The following is a 16127-nucleotide window of genomic DNA, read 5'->3' as shown; positions in this document are numbered from 1 at the left end:
AATCCCAAAATGTTCGCTGATTGGCTAGAAAAGCTCAAGGTCCACTTTATTCTGTAAAGCTCCCCACGCAGCCAACTGTGATGACTAAGATCCAACATCTTGTTAAGCAACTGACGACATCCATCTTCTCGTCCTTCCATTTTCGACAACAAGACGATAAACAACATGCGATGACAAAATGGATGCGCCTGTTCCCGCACGTGAGGCACGCGAGGCGCAGAAGACCCTCCTGGAGTCGCTCACGGCCCTAGGCAGCGCCGCATTTGACCCCAACACGCCAGATCGCCATACGGCTCAACAACAGCTCTCAGATCTACTCCAGAGGTGAGAACAGTAAGGGATGAGCCGTGCAATCCTGACTTGGGCACATGCTGACGATTGTAGAACGCCAACGGTGTCGCTCCTACCGGCTCTAAATGTACTCATCCAGCCGGGTCGAGTGCCCGATGTGGTACGCGTCGAGTTCGTGAGCCAGCTGGCTCTGCTTCCGCTCCGAAGCGATGGTGTACGCGCCACTCTTGAGTTTGTATTCTCTGTGCACCCATCCAATGCGAACAGCAACGCTTCAGCACCACAAAAGCAGGGCGCCCAGATCACGCTCGAGGCCCTCAAGATGGCAACCCGTCTGCTCGCAAGTCCACCAGTGCGGGCAAATTCGGTTGACTGGTTTCGGGGCATTGCGCCCCAGCTTCTGGCACTCCTCGATGGACACGACGGCCTGGAGCTTGCCAAGGTGGCGGCGTACGTGATCGGCTTCGGGATCTTGGGCCGCAAGAGTTTTGGCGCGCCAGGCATGCCTGGATGGGCCAATTTTGCGGAACCTATGCTGCAGTGCATCGACCCCACGACAAGCCAAACGACGAGTTTAAAGCCAGGACAAGGCACAACCGACAGAGGCAGTGACAGCGTTATTGATCTGCGGAGAAATGCTACTGCAGTTCTTGTATCCGAAGATACCCTCGCGGAGGGCCTTCGGCGGCTCCAGACGCTGGTCATCTCACATCCAAATCCGGGCTTGACACGACGGCTGCTGAGCCCTGTCATCTTGCCTCTGTGGGCCCTATCCTCTTGGTCCAGCGCCTCAAAAAAGTGCGAGGAAGATTACTGCCTGCCGGCACGCAATTTGCTCAAAATCTACCTCAAGATCTCAACCGCACCCGACAAGGCGATGCCGATTGTGCGAGATCTGCTGTTTGAAGGATCGCGAGACGCTGGCCGGCAGCCTCAGTGGCAGTATCAGGCGACCGATGCAAATGAGAACAGCATTTGCATTGTGTCAGCCCCGAGCACGCCACCCAGTGCGGCCGAGGTGCTGCAAACACGGTGGAACGAGATTGGGCCCAAATCCGACGCCCTTGTGGAGCTCCTGTCATCCATCGCTACGGACGACGAGGACATCTCGTCCGTTTTCCTAGACCTTTTCAGCCGTTGGCTGTCGTCAAAGAAGCCCAGACGGCAACCGGCAAAAGACTTTATCCTGGTCAAGGAAGAAGACGACAACGACGACAAGCTGCATGGCGGCTCTGATAGCAACCCCTTGGTGGACGTGTTGGAAGGCAGCATGCTGCAGAAAATGATGGAAAAGTTTCCCGAGAAGCTCGCCGGCCGGCCCAACGACATCCTTGAACTGGTCAGTGGACTTCTGAACCAAGTAGATGAGGCGTCCCTGGCCGAGGACGAGACAGTGCCGCTGCTGATGAGTCTGTTGAATTTGGTCGTCACGGCGCCAGGCTTTCGAAAAGCCAAAGCCGATGCAACGGTGGTCCAATCCATCGAGGTCTCGCTCGGCAAAATCAGCAGAGTGTCGGGTACCGAAGACATTAATGAGACGGCCCAGACGGCCAAGAACCTGTTGCTCTTCCTCAAGTACAGAGATGAGATCGAGGATCCAAAGGGAGAGAACAGGGCTGGCGCAACATCTACCATAAGCCAGCAACAGATTGAAGAACGAAAGACGTACAGTCTAGCCATATCCTACATCACACAGGCCGATTCGCCGCCGCCAGTTCGGTCGGAAGGGCTGAATCTGTTGCAGGGTCTGATCCTCTCCAACAGCTCCATTCTGGATGTCCCTGCGCTGCTGGTGATGATGTCGTCCATGCTCGACGAGAACGAAGACTACGTGAACTTGCGTGTAATCAAAATATTTACGGTATTGGCGGACAAGCACCCCAAATCGACCACAAAAGAATTACTTGACCACTACGTCGACGCCAACGAGATGAAGGGCGTCGAGACACGGCTTCGCTTTGGCGAAGCTTTGCTGCAAGTCGTCCAACGCCTCGGCGCCACATTCTCTGGTGATACTGCAAAGGAAGTCGGCCAGGCGCTCCTTGAGATTGCGGGCCGGCGAGGGTTCCGGCCCAAGACAAAGGCCAAGCAGGAGCGTGAGCAGCGTATGCGTGATCTCAAGGCCAAACGGAAGGCACCCGGAGGCGACGAAATTGCCGAGGATGACGAGGACATTGACATAGACGATGCACTTCTGTCTGACGAAGAACGCAGCCGCAACGAGATCCTCGGCCGCATCGTCGACGGCTGGGGCAGCAAGCGCGGCAGCGAAGACGTGCGCATCCGCGCCTCGGCATTGTCCATCTTTGCGTTCAGCCTCGACGTCAACATTGCGGGGCTCGGGGCAACGCTGGCCTCAGGCGCCGTCGACTTGTCGCTGCACGTGCTGACCATGGAGCCCGAGCTTGAAAAGGCAATCCTGCGGCGCGCAGCCATTGTGCTGATTCTCAGCTTTGTGCGGGCGCTGCACGACGCTCGGGAGGCGGGGCGGCGTCTCGGGTTTGGCCTCGTACAGCAGAGCCAGGATGATATGTTGCGCATCCTACAGTACGTCGCCGACACGGACGAGGATGGGCTGGTGAAACAGCACGCCATCGACGTGATTGAGAGCCTGGAGAACTGGAAATTGACGTCTTTGCTGGCACCGGCGAGCGAGGGCAGCGACACGCTTTCTGGTGTGTCGTCAGTCGGCGGTCTGGCCGGCCTGGCCGGTTTGTCCATCGACCCGACGAATATTGGAACGTCGACGTCGTCTACGTCCGCGTTGCCTAGTCGCCAACCACAACCACCACGTCCACGCATCGAAGAGATAGAGTAACATCATAAATTTGTTCTGCTTTTCTGCTCGCAATTGATTTCGAAATTTCTTACGGCTCGGCATATATTTACAGCTGCAACACATCTGCTGAGGTGGTCCCGTCTAACTCTTCTTTTAGTATTTTTTTTTGGTTGAAATAAGTATAAAGGGTATCGTTAGCGACAGTGTTTTGGAAGAAGAAAGCAAAACAACCAAGCAAAACATTACGTTCCCGCAACAGGAATCAGCACACGGGGAAAAGATGACCATGAACGACCGACAACCTCAACCACGAACGACATTACAATCAACTACTGAACCAGACATGAAACCAACATCCTACAACAAATTGAAGCTCAACATAAAGAAGACGACAAGAAGCAGTGCCGATACAGCCACGTTGCGAGACGCCGTCGACTGGCTGACCGCATTAACTGACGTTACCGTGGCGTTGGGTAGTTCGTTTGCTGGGAGTGTTAGCGATAACGATTGTACGATGCATTGCCCGATTCGAAAGGACTCACCCAGGTCAAGAATAAACGGCATTTCCGTCTTGCAAACCGAGACCAGCGTCGCATTGTTGAGCAACTTGTCAAGCTGTGCCGTGGCCTTGGCCACCAGTTTTTGAAATGCCGCAATTCGCGTCGTGTTGCCCTCGAGCGTCTGGTTCAGCCTCGTCGCATTGCGTGCCAGGCTCACATCGCCGTACAGCTGCTTGATCAGTCGGCACTGCGCCTGCGTCTGGAACATGGCACAGAACTGCAGCAGCGTCTCGTTTCCTTGGAGCGCGGCCAGCTCTGGCTGCGCCTTGGTGACCGCCGCTTGGATATGCTGTGCGCGCGTTGTGTTGCCGTGTGCCGCTTTATCGAGTGCCGTCGCATTGGCTGCGAGGGTGGCTCGGGCCTCCAGGAACCGCAACCGGTTGCACTGCTCCCCGCTGCTCTCCGTCGCAAAAATGGCGTCGCAGATGCCCAGGAACGTCGCGTTGCTACGCAAGCTCACAAACAGCGCCCCCTGTGGCGATGTGGCGTTGCGCAGCTGGGTGGCCTCGGCCTGAACACGGGCAATGCGCGTGGCGTTGCCCTTGACGTCGATCTGGAGCTGAGTGGCATTGGCAGCGCTGTCGATGATGTGGTTGAATCGCTGTAGGACTGTGCAGCGCTCGAGCGTCGACCCGGCATTGACGCCTTTGAGTCCCTTGTGGTGCTTTGAGTGGTCATGGTGTCCGTGCTCACCGCCGCCGCCACTCCGGTCTCCTCCGTGGTGTTCGCCGCCGTTGCCGTTCTGCTTGCCGACGTCACCAGTCGAAGCATCTGCTGTGCGGTTCTGAGCCAGTGTCGAGCCGAACGCCGTAAAGGCGAGTGTCGTGATGAGAGAAGCGGGCTTCATTTTGGGGATAATATTGATAAAGAAATGAAAAAGAAAAATAACGTCTTCACAAGACGTACAATGCTTCGTTAATGTGAAAAGAATGAATAAAATATAGTAATGAGTGAAAAGACGAGCGCTACCAGTCGCTGTCCGTAAATAAAAACCCCTATCAAAAGAGTGTAGAAGAAGAGAAGAATAAGAAAAGACAAAGTAGAAAAAGAGAAAGAAAAAGAACGAGAAATCGTGACTACATCAGAATGAGCATGGCGACCAAAAGAGGGAAAGGACAAAGGAAAATAGAAGAAAACCAGGTTCACAACTGGGCATGGCGCGGGATCACGATAGTTTTAAGGAGGACCACGGCAAGAGAGGATATACGGATGCAGGAAGACAGACGACCCCGGATACGATGGGTGGAAACAAAGAGGGGGCCAGAGTTGGCTAGGCTTGGCCGTGCATCGTACATTGTGCATCGTGCACCGCCTGATTCAACCCAACCAAAGATACCGTTGACCAAGACAAGAGCCATTCTGCAGACGCATATCCTGGCGAGACTGGCATTGCCCCCGGCTGATCTTCCGTGCTCCTTAATTTCTCCGGTTTCCTGTCTTCATATCCAGCTTCATTTTCTTTGTCGTCCTTGGCTCACTTGCCTCTCCACGGACTCGCCAAGAATAGATCGAGGATCGGCCTCCAGGTTCCGGGAATTAAGTCTACAGTGACAGAGCATCGACAGAAGAGACGATAAGAGACAGCAACAGCAGCAAAGGGGAAAAAAGGATGAAATAAGAGTCCCCGTCTGTGCAGACGGTCCAGGCCGTCGACAGACGGACAAAAAAAGTCCACCGATGACACGATCTGCGGTGCGTTGGGACGCGTCCCTTTATGTTGGATGATCTGCTTGGAAGCCGCTTTTTCACGTTGGCTGGAACAGTGTCAAGTTGCGAGGCAGAGACGACGGAAGGAGGAGAAAGGGAGGGGCTGGTCGACCCATGCCGCCTCCGGTTTGTTGTAAGCGACGAGTTTGAGAAGGGCAAAGTGTCGCTGGTGAAAAGACTTTCTTTCGAGTAACGACGTCGAGAAATTCGGCTACTTTTTGGGTTTGAAGCATGATCATAGGCAATTAGTTTTTTATTTTATTTTTTTAATCATAAATAAATACAAGTTCAAATTGCTTATATCAACGATGCGTTCCAATGAATACCATCTCGTCTTTATCCATGCAATTATGCTCTACAATATACTCTTACATTCTCATAACTTCAAGGCGTCTGTATGTCTTGTTTCTTTCCTGTCTCCTCCCGTTTGATCGGTTGTTGATCGTCAGCCCGATCCAGCATTGGACCGGGTTTGATCGGCCGTGCCCTTCGCATTGCTTAAAATCGTCTAGCCTGAGGTGTATTACACTTTGAGATTACACCACTTCGTCTCATGCATCTACCTGGGAAGTCTGTGCGCGGAATGGAAACGAATAACAAAAAAGCAGACGCTAGAAGAAAATAAAATCGCCTCGTACATATCAGTGCCATACACAAAACCGACAAATCGTGGCATACTGGCCTCCTTCCACATCCGAAATTTAGGGGTCTTTTCAAGCGTCTTTATGTTCGCGATCCGTCATCCGCTTGGACGAAAATCGTAAACAAACAACAATCGACAGCGAGTTAAAAAAAACCTACTTCTTTTACAAAATTCAAAGTATCCCGGCTGAGGTTTCATAACGGAGCCTTCGGTCAATGGCATCCTTTCCATCCGGGCACGTCAAGATACCGTTTCTTCGGAACGGAATGACGTCGAAGCTGTCCGAGTTACGAGGTACTTTGGGATGATATGGCTGCAGTATGCAAATGTCCCAGACTTAGTCGTCCTTCCAAGTCCCGAAATACTGAGTACGCTGCTGCAATTCTCCTCGTTTTTACCACTTCCATCACAGCTGTGGCTGTTGATCTTGCCATATTCACAGGGGCCGGAGAGTGCGTTCCTTAATCAATATTGGTAAACTGGCTCTCCAAATGCTGCTCAGCAACCGCATTCCCATACCTAGCTTCCTCGCCGTCGTTGCCATCCGGTAATCTTGCAATCATCTTCACGCACTTCACTCCCTCTTCACGAGGATGGCACATTGCGTCGGACGGGACGGTGACTGTGCCGGTTAACGTAGTTTCCGTCCATGATAGACGAGTCATGCATGATTCATGTTTTTTTGTTCATGGTATTTGTAACGGGAAAAGTACGCCTTCTATATTATTGGGTTCGAGCCCGCCTCGCGGTAGAATGTCAGCCGCCGGTCCGCACCCGCTGTGCAGAAGCTCTCTGTGTCGGCCCCAGGCCGTTCCGACTTGGGCGGCAGCCACTTGACGCTCCACAGCGCTGACATTTCTGTCTCGCCGTTGGTCGCCACGCACGTCCCTAGCTCCACGTTCCATACCCGCACTTTGCCGTCCATGTACCCGGCCAGTAGATATTCGCCCGATGCCGAGAAATCGAGCGACATGACCCACACGGCTGAGCTCGATGTCGTCGACCCCGGTGGTGTCAGATTGCCCACGGGCTCGCCATGCTTCATATCGTACAGCGAGATCACGCCGGCGTCCCCGCCGGCTGCCAGCCGCTTGCCAAGCGGCGAGAACGCCACCGCCCGCACAGGCTTGGCTAGACCCGGTAACGTGTACACCAGCTTGGACTGGTCATTGTTGAACACGTTGACAGAACCACTCTGGTACCCTGCCGCCGTGTATTTTCCGTCTTGACTCAGATCGACCGCCATGGCAAAGCTGCTTGTCGCCCGGTTGTGTGAGCTGTAGACAAGCAACTGTGCGCGCGCCTGCAGGTCCCACACGCCCACACGCCCATCATGAGTCGTGTACGCCAGGTACTGCTCGTTTTTGCTGAGCGCAAGGGCCCACGCGTCGGTCGTCTTATCGGTCTTGGTGATAGCTGCTGCCGGAGCGCCTTCCTGGGTCCCAGGAGCGCCGCCTTTGTTTCCTGCGATCAGGTCACTCGGCCGCAGGGTTGTGTCTAGCGTCCAGTCACCTGCCTCGCTGCGCCGCCATACGTTCACCTCGCCACCAAAGCCTGCCGAACAGGCCACCTGCCCAGAGCCGCCCTTGGCCGTCGTCACATGGTGGCAGCCGAGCTTGTGGGCAACGTCGATAGACTGTGCAATGGGAAAATCGGGTGTGGTCGTGCTGTGGATGCGCAGGGTCGATGCGCCAGAGCCCGAGATGACCGAGTTCGGCGTCACCGCTATCGAGAAAATATCCGTCTCGTGAGCTACAACAAGAGGAGGACAGTTAGCGAATACATACTGTGTTTTCATCTGGAGAGTCTCCTCGTTTGCTTGCTCCTGGCGGGGTTCATCGCACGCACCATTGTCCACAGCCTTGGCGATGTAGAATTGTTTCGACTTGCGCACATGTTAGCTTTGGAGTAAAGACGTTGCAAAGGACAGGCAAGGAGTAGCCAGTCATACCATCGCGTCGTCAGTCGGAAGAGGTTTGGCAACAAGAGTTTTGTGTCCAAGTCTGCCTTCTTTGTTGTCCAGGTGTACGTTTTTGGAGCTCTTGCCGTTTGGAAGAATCCCAAGGCTAGTGTGGGGCAGGTACCGCGAACAGCTCCTGCCGGATCTATTCTGTAAGGCTACACTGCTCGCCGCCAGCGCATGATTGCTCTTTCCCGGCTTCCGACACCAGCGATTTTTGCTGCAACTTCCTAACATGAATGAGTTGGTCATATGAACCGCCATTCTACTTTGTTTTTCAGTTTGACCGGGCAGGTATGTATCAGCCCCTATCCTACATGACAATTTAACATGACAGCTCCTTCAGCAGTGCGCGCTCACTTAGGAAACCCAACGGAAGTTCTAAAAACTTCTACGGCAACGGAAAGACAAAACGTAAGGCTTCAAAGATCATTTAGATTTGGTATCGTATATACATGAGGAGTATTCTTTTGTGTCTCCATAACTACTGCTTTTCGTAGCACTATTCACAGCCTACAACCAGTCTTTATGCGACTGTTGTACATGTTGTAATTTTGTTTCGTCGTTGGCGAAGCAGACTAGGTCATCTAATACTTTGGCAGCTTCCCAGACCACGGTTGGCCAGGAGCCGCATCCCGATATGCGCGGCCCAGTGTGGCACCTTCTCGCGTGGATGCGGCTATAACCGCTTCTTCATCATGTCACGAATAGCTAGGGCAGAGTTAGTAGCTAGATCTAGAGTATCCGCCCATCCAAGCTTCGATATGAGGTTAAAACAGGCAACGAGGCCCTATAGGGTTGAGACATACTCTCCAAACAGTAAGGGCACATGTGGTGCATCCGTTTTGTCCGCCCGCAGGCAGGGCACTTGCACAGCGAATTGACATCCTTCAGCGCCTTGCCCGCCATCTGCCGACTCCGCTTCTTCGAGTGCGATGTTTTCTTTTTTGGCACCGCCCGGAGGATCGATTCCCAGATGTCGCCCAGAAGGGATGGTAGTGATGGCAGCGAGAGAGAGATGGCGGGGAGGAGAGGGGTGGCGGCTGCGAGCCGGTGTGCGAAAAGAGATGCGATGCGGACTGACCGTGATGATATTAATGAGCGTGAGGCGAGAGTAGATCTGAAAGGCGAAGACATTGAGGGCGACAACGCGAAAAGCCGGGGGAGGAACGAGGTCGAGCCGGCCCGGAACGGCACAGCAGCGACAGCCATAACGGGCACGAAATTGTGGATAGTGTGGCAGCTTGAAGAGCAATCGGGTGAGCAGAATGGTCGCCTTCTGAATTCAATTGATCGTCGCTGAAGTGGTGGTTGTCGCGTGCGCTCTGTTGTTCAAATGGCTCACACCGTTTGGATGAAGCTATTTTTTTGGCCGGTTTTTTTTTCTGCCATCATGCCGTCCCTCTTTTTTCTCTCGCTTAGTCATTTTCCATTTCGCGCGTGGTGCAACCTAACAAAGACTGTTCCGAGCAGGAAACAACGATTGGTGTTGCTAGTGCACCAGGCCATGCTCTCCTTACCTGCAGTCCCCACAGGGGACTGCCGTTACCCAATGGTGTCGGGCCAAGGCACACGGACACAATTCTGGCCAATCAACGCTCATCAGCCCGTTTACCTTCCCCTTTTCTACCCCTGTCCACGAAAGGAAAGCAGGCGGGAGACAGAAAGGTTGGGTCGCTCCTGGACCTTGTGAAATAGGGGGTACGCAGAGAGAAAAGGGAAAGTGAGGAGCAAATCTCTCTCTCCCTCCCCCCTAATCTAATAAGGCCAGGTGCTACCGGAGCGCACATACACCACAATTAGTTTCGCCCAATTTCCAATTCCTGTCTCCCACCCCCCCGAAAAGAAGGAGTCTCTATTTTGTTTCCTTCCAAGTGACATCGCGAGCCCAGTTTCCAGCTTCTTTTCTGCCAACCGTTTCTGTGTTCCGACCCTTTCGACCGCGCGTTGATTCCGTCTGTTACCTACCTCGCAAACTCAAACTCGTGTCCATCCCACCGCATTTCTCCGTCTACCCCTTTCCATTCGACAAAATGGCGGCCATGCCCCCTGCCACGATTTACCCTCAGAGCCATGTTGGTTTTGACAGCATCACGTCGCAGATCGAGCGAAAGCTCCTGAAGCGTGGCTTCCAGTTCAACGTTATCTGCGTTGGTAAGTTTATTCCTTGCCTGTGGTCGGAGCTCGTCGTGCGGTGTGGTAGAGGTGCTTAGATCGGCCATCGGCCCCCCTTTTCGCATCAAAATGCCACGATGCAGCTTCGACCTGTTCAACGTCGTCCAACTGTGGCTGTGTCCTTGTGGTTCCGCAACTAACACTCTCTCTAGGCCAGACCGGTCTCGGCAAGTCGACCCTGATCAACACCATCTTCGCTTCCCACCTGATGGAGTCCAAGGGCCGTCTCATGCCAGAGGAGACCATCCGCTCGACCACTGAGATCCACGCTGTTTCGCACATCATCGAGGAGAACGGCGTTCGGCTCCGCCTGAACATTGTCGACACCCCCGGCTACGGCGATCTGATTAACAACGACCGCTGCTGGGATCCTATCGTCAAGTACATCAAGGACCAGCACTCTGCGTACCTGCGCAAGGAGCTCACCGCCCAGCGTGAGCGTTATATCCAGGACACGCGCATTCACTGCTGCTTGTTCTTCATCCAGCCGTCGGGCCACTCGCTCAAGCCCATCGATATCGTCGTGCTGAAGAAGCTCTCCGACGTTGTCAACGTTGTGCCCGTCATTGCCAAGTCCGACTCGCTGACCCTGGAGGAGCGCCAGGAGTTCAAGGCCCGTATCAAGGAGGAGTTTGCTTTCCACAATCTGAAGATGTACCCCTACGACAACGACGAGTTTGACGAGGAGGAGGTTGCCGTCAACACGGATATCAAGGTAGGCCCAGGTCATCGCTCATTATATGGGTGTTACATCATTCCACTGCGCAACAGATGTACTAACTGGAAGTATAGAGCCTGATCCCTTTCGCTGTCGTCGGCTCCGAGAAGTCCATTATCATCAACGGCAAACAGGTCCCGGCTCGCCAGAACCGGTGGGGCGTCATCAACGTCGAGGATGAGGACCACTGCGAGTTCGTGCACCTGCGCAACTTCCTGCTGCGCACACACCTGCAGGACCTGATTGAGACTACGTCCCAGATCCACTACGAGACCTTCCGTGCTAAGCAGCTGCTTGCCCTGAAGGAGAGCAGCGCCCAGGGTGCTGGTGGCCATGGCAGTCGGCCCATTAGCCCTGCGGCCGACCGTGAGCTGAGCCGTGGCTCGCAGCGGGTGACCATGAACGGCTACTAAGCTTGAACACAAACGCGGAGCGCGTGGCTGAGCCGTGCCCTTGTGGCACGCTGCTACCCTCCTCCGCGGACGTTTATACCTTGACTACCTTTTACTCTCATGATCATTTCTTTGTTTGTTTCAGCCTATGCTTTTGCTCTCACATCATACCCCTGGCTCCGTGTTAGACTCGGCTTGGTCCGGCCTGCTCGCCTTTGCGCTAGATTTGTCGACCTTCGCTTCCCGTCTTGGCATCGGAGCCACGACAATAATTTTACTACGGCCAACCCTAAACCACAAAAAAGGTGGACGAAGGAAGCAAGTGGTTTCGGAAAAACAAAAATAGGGCACATAACGTATTATTGCTTTGGGTGGATTTGCCGGCTTTGGTTTTTGTTAAGCCTGTGGTAGACGGCGCCGGCCATATCATTGTCGGACTTGGCTTCTGTGGTTTTTGATGCCTACTGCTCCTTTTTAATTGCTACCTTTTCTTCACTTTTATGTTGTTTGTCTTCTGCTATATGTTCAGTCCGTGTTTGTTGAACACCCAGTGCAGGTCGTTTACAGTCTCGGGTGCTTCTTTAGTATTACCGTTTTCTCGCCAATGCGATCAGTCCTTAAATTCATATGTTCGTGTTAGGCGGTGTACAGAAAAATAGTTTTGTAATAATCCGTGTTCTTTTGTGTATTCACCAGTTCAATTGACTGCCGCGATGCCAGTGGGAGAATCTAATATGTGCAGATCTATCCAGTTATTTTTTTCCCGCCACCAGGTGGACGTGCTGAACCCCTTTTATACGTATCTCTTTTGGCCACTCTGGCTGGGCCTGCGGAGGTAGCTGTTCCAAGGAACGGGTTGTTGTCAGACAGCCCCCATTTACTGCTTCTTCTGATAGACAAAGTCCTCCAGCTCCTTGTAGGCCTTCTCCAAGTCGTCGTTGACAATGATCTTGTCATGGACGCCGGGCGTCTTGCTGTACTCCAGCTCGACCAGTGCCTGCTTCAGGCGCTTCTGCAAGTTCTCCTCGGTCTCGGTGCCGCGGCCGCGCAGGCGCTGCTCCAGGACCTCGACGGACGGCGGGGCAATAAAGACGTAGCGGGCGTCCAGGCTGCTACCGCGGGCGCGCTGCTCCTGGATCTGCTTGACGCCCTCCATCTCAATGTCGAGGACGACGACCCGGCCCTTGGCGGACTGGTCCGCGACGGTCTGCTTGCTGGTGCCGTAGCGGTTGCCGCCGAACTTTGCATGCTCGACGAAAGCGTCCTTGGCGATGAGCTCCTCAAAGGCCTCCATAGTAGTGAAGTGGTAGTGCTCGCCGTCGTTCTCGCCGGCACGAGGGCCACGGGTGGTGTGGGAGACGGCTGGAAGAGAGGGAGAGGACAAGAGTTAGCAAGCTGGCGGTGGTATGAGTCAGACCGCCAAAAACGCGAGGACAGGACCACGTACAGGAGCAGAAGGTATCGGGATGGCGCTGGAAGAGCAGGTTGTAGAGAGTGCCTTTGCCGACTTTACAGACCATCGATTAGCTATCATCCGGACAGTATAAGTAAGAATATAACATGAAAATGGCCGTGCCTACCTCCTGACGGGCCGGAAATGACGATCGGACGGGTGTCGGACGGAGGCGCCATGGTGGCAAAGTGCGCGATGCGACCGAAGCGGAGGTTGCTGTTCGAAAGGCCGAGGGGTTGCGACAAGCGAGGCGCAAGACGGAGGAACCTGAGAGGAGACAACGAGAAATACCAAGGGCCCGCAGCCATAAAAGGAAAAGGAAAGAAGAACAAAAAGAATGGAGGGAAATGCGAAAACAGACAAGGGGTATCAGCACAAGAAAGCGAACGAAAGGAGGTCAACTGAAACGGCCAGGTCGGTGGGGATGGGGATGTTCGTCGATGTGCATTAGTGGGAGGTGAAGCTGGCAGAAAATCACAGTGGGGGAGCTAGAGGCGGTGAAGGGCGGTGAGCCCCCAAGTAATGCTGCCCTTAGTTTGGGAGTAGCTTGTGAACAGTACTTAAACTCACGTTCAAATCCAATAAATTTACTTTATATTGACAGGCCTATTTTGTATATGGTGAAACAACCCTACGTGTGGTACAAACTGCATGCACCGAATCGTAAATATTTCCGGCGTCGAGTTTGGTAATCGAGGTTGGAGGCCATTTGCGGGAGTAATTGAATCACGTGCTTTCCCGTACTTTTGGCGTTGCCCAGCCAGCCAGATTAAAAGGAGCCATCGCTTTGCAGGCGGCTTACAAGCCACTCTAGCCCCCGCTCGAGTTTCACACAGCGTCATTGGCAGTATCGCCTCTTGTTCTCTAACCATCTTTATCTCCGCAAGCTACGAAACGACAAGGAGACATATATTTTACCGTTAACTCGACAGATTCTACTCCATCGCCTCGAACTCTGCCGCATATCGATCTACAATGCCGCCGACAAGAAAAGTGTCTGGCGGCCGCCAGGCAACGCTCAGCTTCAACCACCGTGTGACCAAGCCCTCAGTGCAACGGCAGTCGGCCAAGGAAGCCGCACTTCTGACAGACAAGGCCAAGGAGAAAGAGGCCAAGGAGACCAAGGAGGTTAAGGAAGCCAAGGAAGACAAACAGAAGGACGACGAGGAGGTGGTTGAAGTCAAGAAGGCCAACCGCGAAGTAGTGGCCGAAGACGAGGCTGCATCAGGTGCTGAGGACGAGGAAAACGACGAAGAACCGGCGGCCGAGGTCGTCGAACCGGCTGTTGTTGCCCGTCCCGAAGCAGAGATTAAGGCCGATGCCGTCTCGGATGCGCAAGTCCGTCGGTACTGGCGGGCCATTGAGGCGGAAGGCACCGCTCGCCGGGTGCATCAAGAGGGTCTTGATCTGAGCGAGAAGGTACTGCGGCACTTTGACGTTAGTTCACACTTTGGGGTAAGTCACCGCCCACAGTACCCTTTTGTCACTGGGTTTTCCGTTTGCTAAGAAACAGCCGTGCGTGGGTATCACACGGAAGTCACGATGGCTGCGGGCACAGCGCCTTGGCCTTTCCCCACCCATTGAGGTGCTGGCCGTGATGCTGAAGGAGGAAGCCAAGGGCGTCGAGGGCATCCAGCGGTCGTCATTTGACGACATTCTAAATGCTCCCATGGCAGCATAGTTGACTGGGCAGAGTAATGGGATATGTTTGTGGGTTTAATGGGACAGCGGGACTAGCAACGACATGGCTGTACGCAGCCTTTGCGAAAGTGTATTTTTATATTTGTTATGGGTTATGTTTTGTCGGGATGTTGGCTGTTTCTGCATTTCACAATATTATATTTACTTGAACAACTTCGCGTGATCTTGCAAAATATGACAACTCTTCTTTCATCCGCGGCAAATGGGAATTCTATTGTGGTATCGCTAACAAAATGGTAACGCAACGTAAAAAAAAAAAGGCCGCCCCGGTGAAGTGAAACAAGGAGAACAAGCAAAGTAATACGAGACGGACACAGACTACCAGGTCAGTTTAGTACCAGATGCTCCGTGTCCGGTGGTGCGGAATATCGTCCTTGCCAGCCTCTTCTAGCTCCTTCATTGTATCGTAGAGAAAGAAGTCAATGAGAATGGCGTTGACCTTGGCCTTGGGATGCTGTCGCAGAATCTCCCGCCGAATCAGCTCAACACACCAGATGCTGCACGCCCGCAGCTGCATCTCCCAGTTGCTACCGCTCTCGATTGGCCGCTTTTCTTGGATCGCGGTCATAAGTAGCGGGGAATAGTAGAGACAGCCCATGGACTGCAGGATCTGCGGTACGCGGTAGTCGGCGAACATGGTCAGCTTGTCAATGTCCCGGAACTCGCCGTAGTCCTTGCCTTCGAAGCACGCCCATAGTTCGGCAACCAGGATCTGAGCGCGCTTGAGGAATCGCACGGGCTTGCGGCGGTGTTCGTACGGAAACTCGTCGCGGAAGCAATCAAAGTCGCGTGCGAGGATGTTGACAAGCTTCGTGGCCGATCCACCGGCCGCCTTGATGACGTTTACAAAACTGCACTCGTACTTTTCGTAGAGCACCCGGCCCGCCTCGCGTAAGCACTCAAGCCGCTCAGCCAGCAGCGGCATCTCTTCGTCGGACGCCGAACGGAATACTTTGCGCATGAGATCCATGTTGCACTCATCTTCGCTCTGCCAAAAGTCAGACGACGTGATGGGGATGTCTATTAGGACATTCGGTTAGCAAGAGAGAAATCATGCATTCATGTTTCGGTCCCTCGTTGTTACTGACCCTCTTCCAGCGCTCTTTGAAGAGCGGCCACCAGGCTCCAGTAGCCTGTCCACTTCTTGCCGCGGTAGTCGATGCCGAACCGGTCAGTGGCGGGCAGTTCCGACCAAAAGGAGAAGTTCAACAGATCCATTGTGAAGATGAACGCCACGGTGCTCTCGTCGCGCGTCTTGGGGTGCAGCTCATGCTGGGCCCACGTTGACGTCGTGTAGTTCTTGGCTTCCATCTGGCTGTGGATCGCCTCGGCCGCATTTTTGCACGACCTCATGTCCAATGCTACGTCAATTGCGTTGTCGTAGACGTGCTCCGCACCCTCGAGCACGCCAGTCTCGGCATCCTCGTCGACCGCCGGCTTGCCAAAGTAGTGCTGCCGCAGCAGCGCAACCAGCTCGGGATCTGCCTCGTCGTCCGACATTCTGTGTGCGTATGTTAGAAATATGCGGGACCATATCAAGGGAATACACGGCGACTGTAAAACCTTGTGCCCTATTCGAGGCGGTGGGAATTTTATTTGGCTTCTGTTCACCGAGATTTTGTTCACCGTGACTTGCAGAAAGTCATATTTGTCCATGACAACAGTGCCTTGCACAGTAACGACATGTCCACAAAATACACTTACTTGAAGGTGGTTATCTGGCAGTAAAGACGCCAATTGGCTTGTTT

General features: G+C 53.8%; 8 protein-coding genes across 8 annotated transcripts; 3 read left to right on the top strand and 5 right to left on the bottom strand.

Moving 5' to 3' along the window:
* Positions 1–178: 178 nt before the first annotated feature.
* SPSK_01006 (protein required for cell viability) lies at positions 179–3109 on the top strand (the record flags this gene model as incomplete). The annotated part of the gene is made up of 2 exons (XM_016727938.1): positions 179–324; positions 385–3109. 2 exons carry the CDS (start codon positions 179–181, stop codon positions 3107–3109), a joined length of 2871 nt encoding a protein of 956 aa, XP_016583936.1.
* Positions 3110–3427: 318 nt separating this feature from the next.
* On the bottom strand, positions 3428–4477 carry SPSK_01212 (uncharacterized protein; the record flags this gene model as incomplete). The annotated part of the gene is made up of 2 exons (XM_016728143.1): positions 3428–3555; positions 3613–4477. 2 exons carry the CDS (start codon positions 4475–4477, stop codon positions 3428–3430), a joined length of 993 nt encoding a protein of 330 aa, XP_016583935.1.
* A 2221-nt stretch (positions 4478–6698) lies between these two features.
* SPSK_01131 (superkiller protein 8) lies at positions 6699–8204 on the bottom strand (the record flags this gene model as incomplete). Its single annotated transcript, XM_016728062.1, has 2 exons — positions 6699–7865; positions 7932–8204. 2 exons carry the CDS (start codon positions 8202–8204, stop codon positions 6699–6701), a joined length of 1440 nt encoding a protein of 479 aa, XP_016583934.1.
* Positions 8205–8619: 415 nt separating this feature from the next.
* On the bottom strand, positions 8620–9152 carry SPSK_01281 (uncharacterized protein; the record flags this gene model as incomplete). Its single annotated transcript, XM_016728211.1, has 2 exons — positions 8620–8651; positions 8750–9152. The coding sequence occupies 2 exons, from the start codon at positions 9150–9152 to the stop codon at positions 8620–8622; spliced, it is 435 nt and encodes a 144-aa protein (XP_016583933.1).
* Positions 9153–9973: 821 nt separating this feature from the next.
* On the top strand, positions 9974–11246 carry SPSK_01166 (cell division control protein 10; the record flags this gene model as incomplete). The annotated part of the gene is made up of 3 exons (XM_016728097.1): positions 9974–10094; positions 10268–10830; positions 10908–11246. 3 exons carry the CDS (start codon positions 9974–9976, stop codon positions 11244–11246), a joined length of 1023 nt encoding a protein of 340 aa, XP_016583932.1.
* An 856-nt stretch (positions 11247–12102) lies between these two features.
* On the bottom strand, positions 12103–12857 carry SPSK_01252 (guanylate kinase; the record flags this gene model as incomplete). The annotated part of the gene is made up of 3 exons (XM_016728183.1): positions 12103–12587; positions 12673–12732; positions 12806–12857. 3 exons carry the CDS (start codon positions 12855–12857, stop codon positions 12103–12105), a joined length of 597 nt encoding a protein of 198 aa, XP_016583931.1.
* Positions 12858–13653: 796 nt separating this feature from the next.
* Positions 13654–14359, top strand: SPSK_01261 (DNA polymerase delta subunit 4; the record flags this gene model as incomplete). Its single annotated transcript, XM_016728191.1, has 2 exons — positions 13654–14133; positions 14192–14359. The coding sequence occupies 2 exons, from the start codon at positions 13654–13656 to the stop codon at positions 14357–14359; spliced, it is 648 nt and encodes a 215-aa protein (XP_016583930.1).
* A 351-nt stretch (positions 14360–14710) lies between these two features.
* Positions 14711–15879, bottom strand: SPSK_01187 (uncharacterized protein; the record flags this gene model as incomplete). Its single annotated transcript, XM_016728118.1, has 2 exons — positions 14711–15399; positions 15468–15879. 2 exons carry the CDS (start codon positions 15877–15879, stop codon positions 14711–14713), a joined length of 1101 nt encoding a protein of 366 aa, XP_016583929.1.
* Between the last annotated feature and the right edge of the window lie 248 nt (positions 15880–16127).

The sequence above is a fragment of the Sporothrix schenckii genome (assembly GCF_000961545.1).
Source record: "Sporothrix schenckii 1099-18 chromosome Unknown Cont48, whole genome shotgun sequence".
Lineage (NCBI taxonomy): Eukaryota > Fungi > Ascomycota > Sordariomycetes > Ophiostomatales > Ophiostomataceae > Sporothrix > Sporothrix schenckii.
This window is presented reverse-complemented; position numbering and strand designations above follow the sequence as displayed.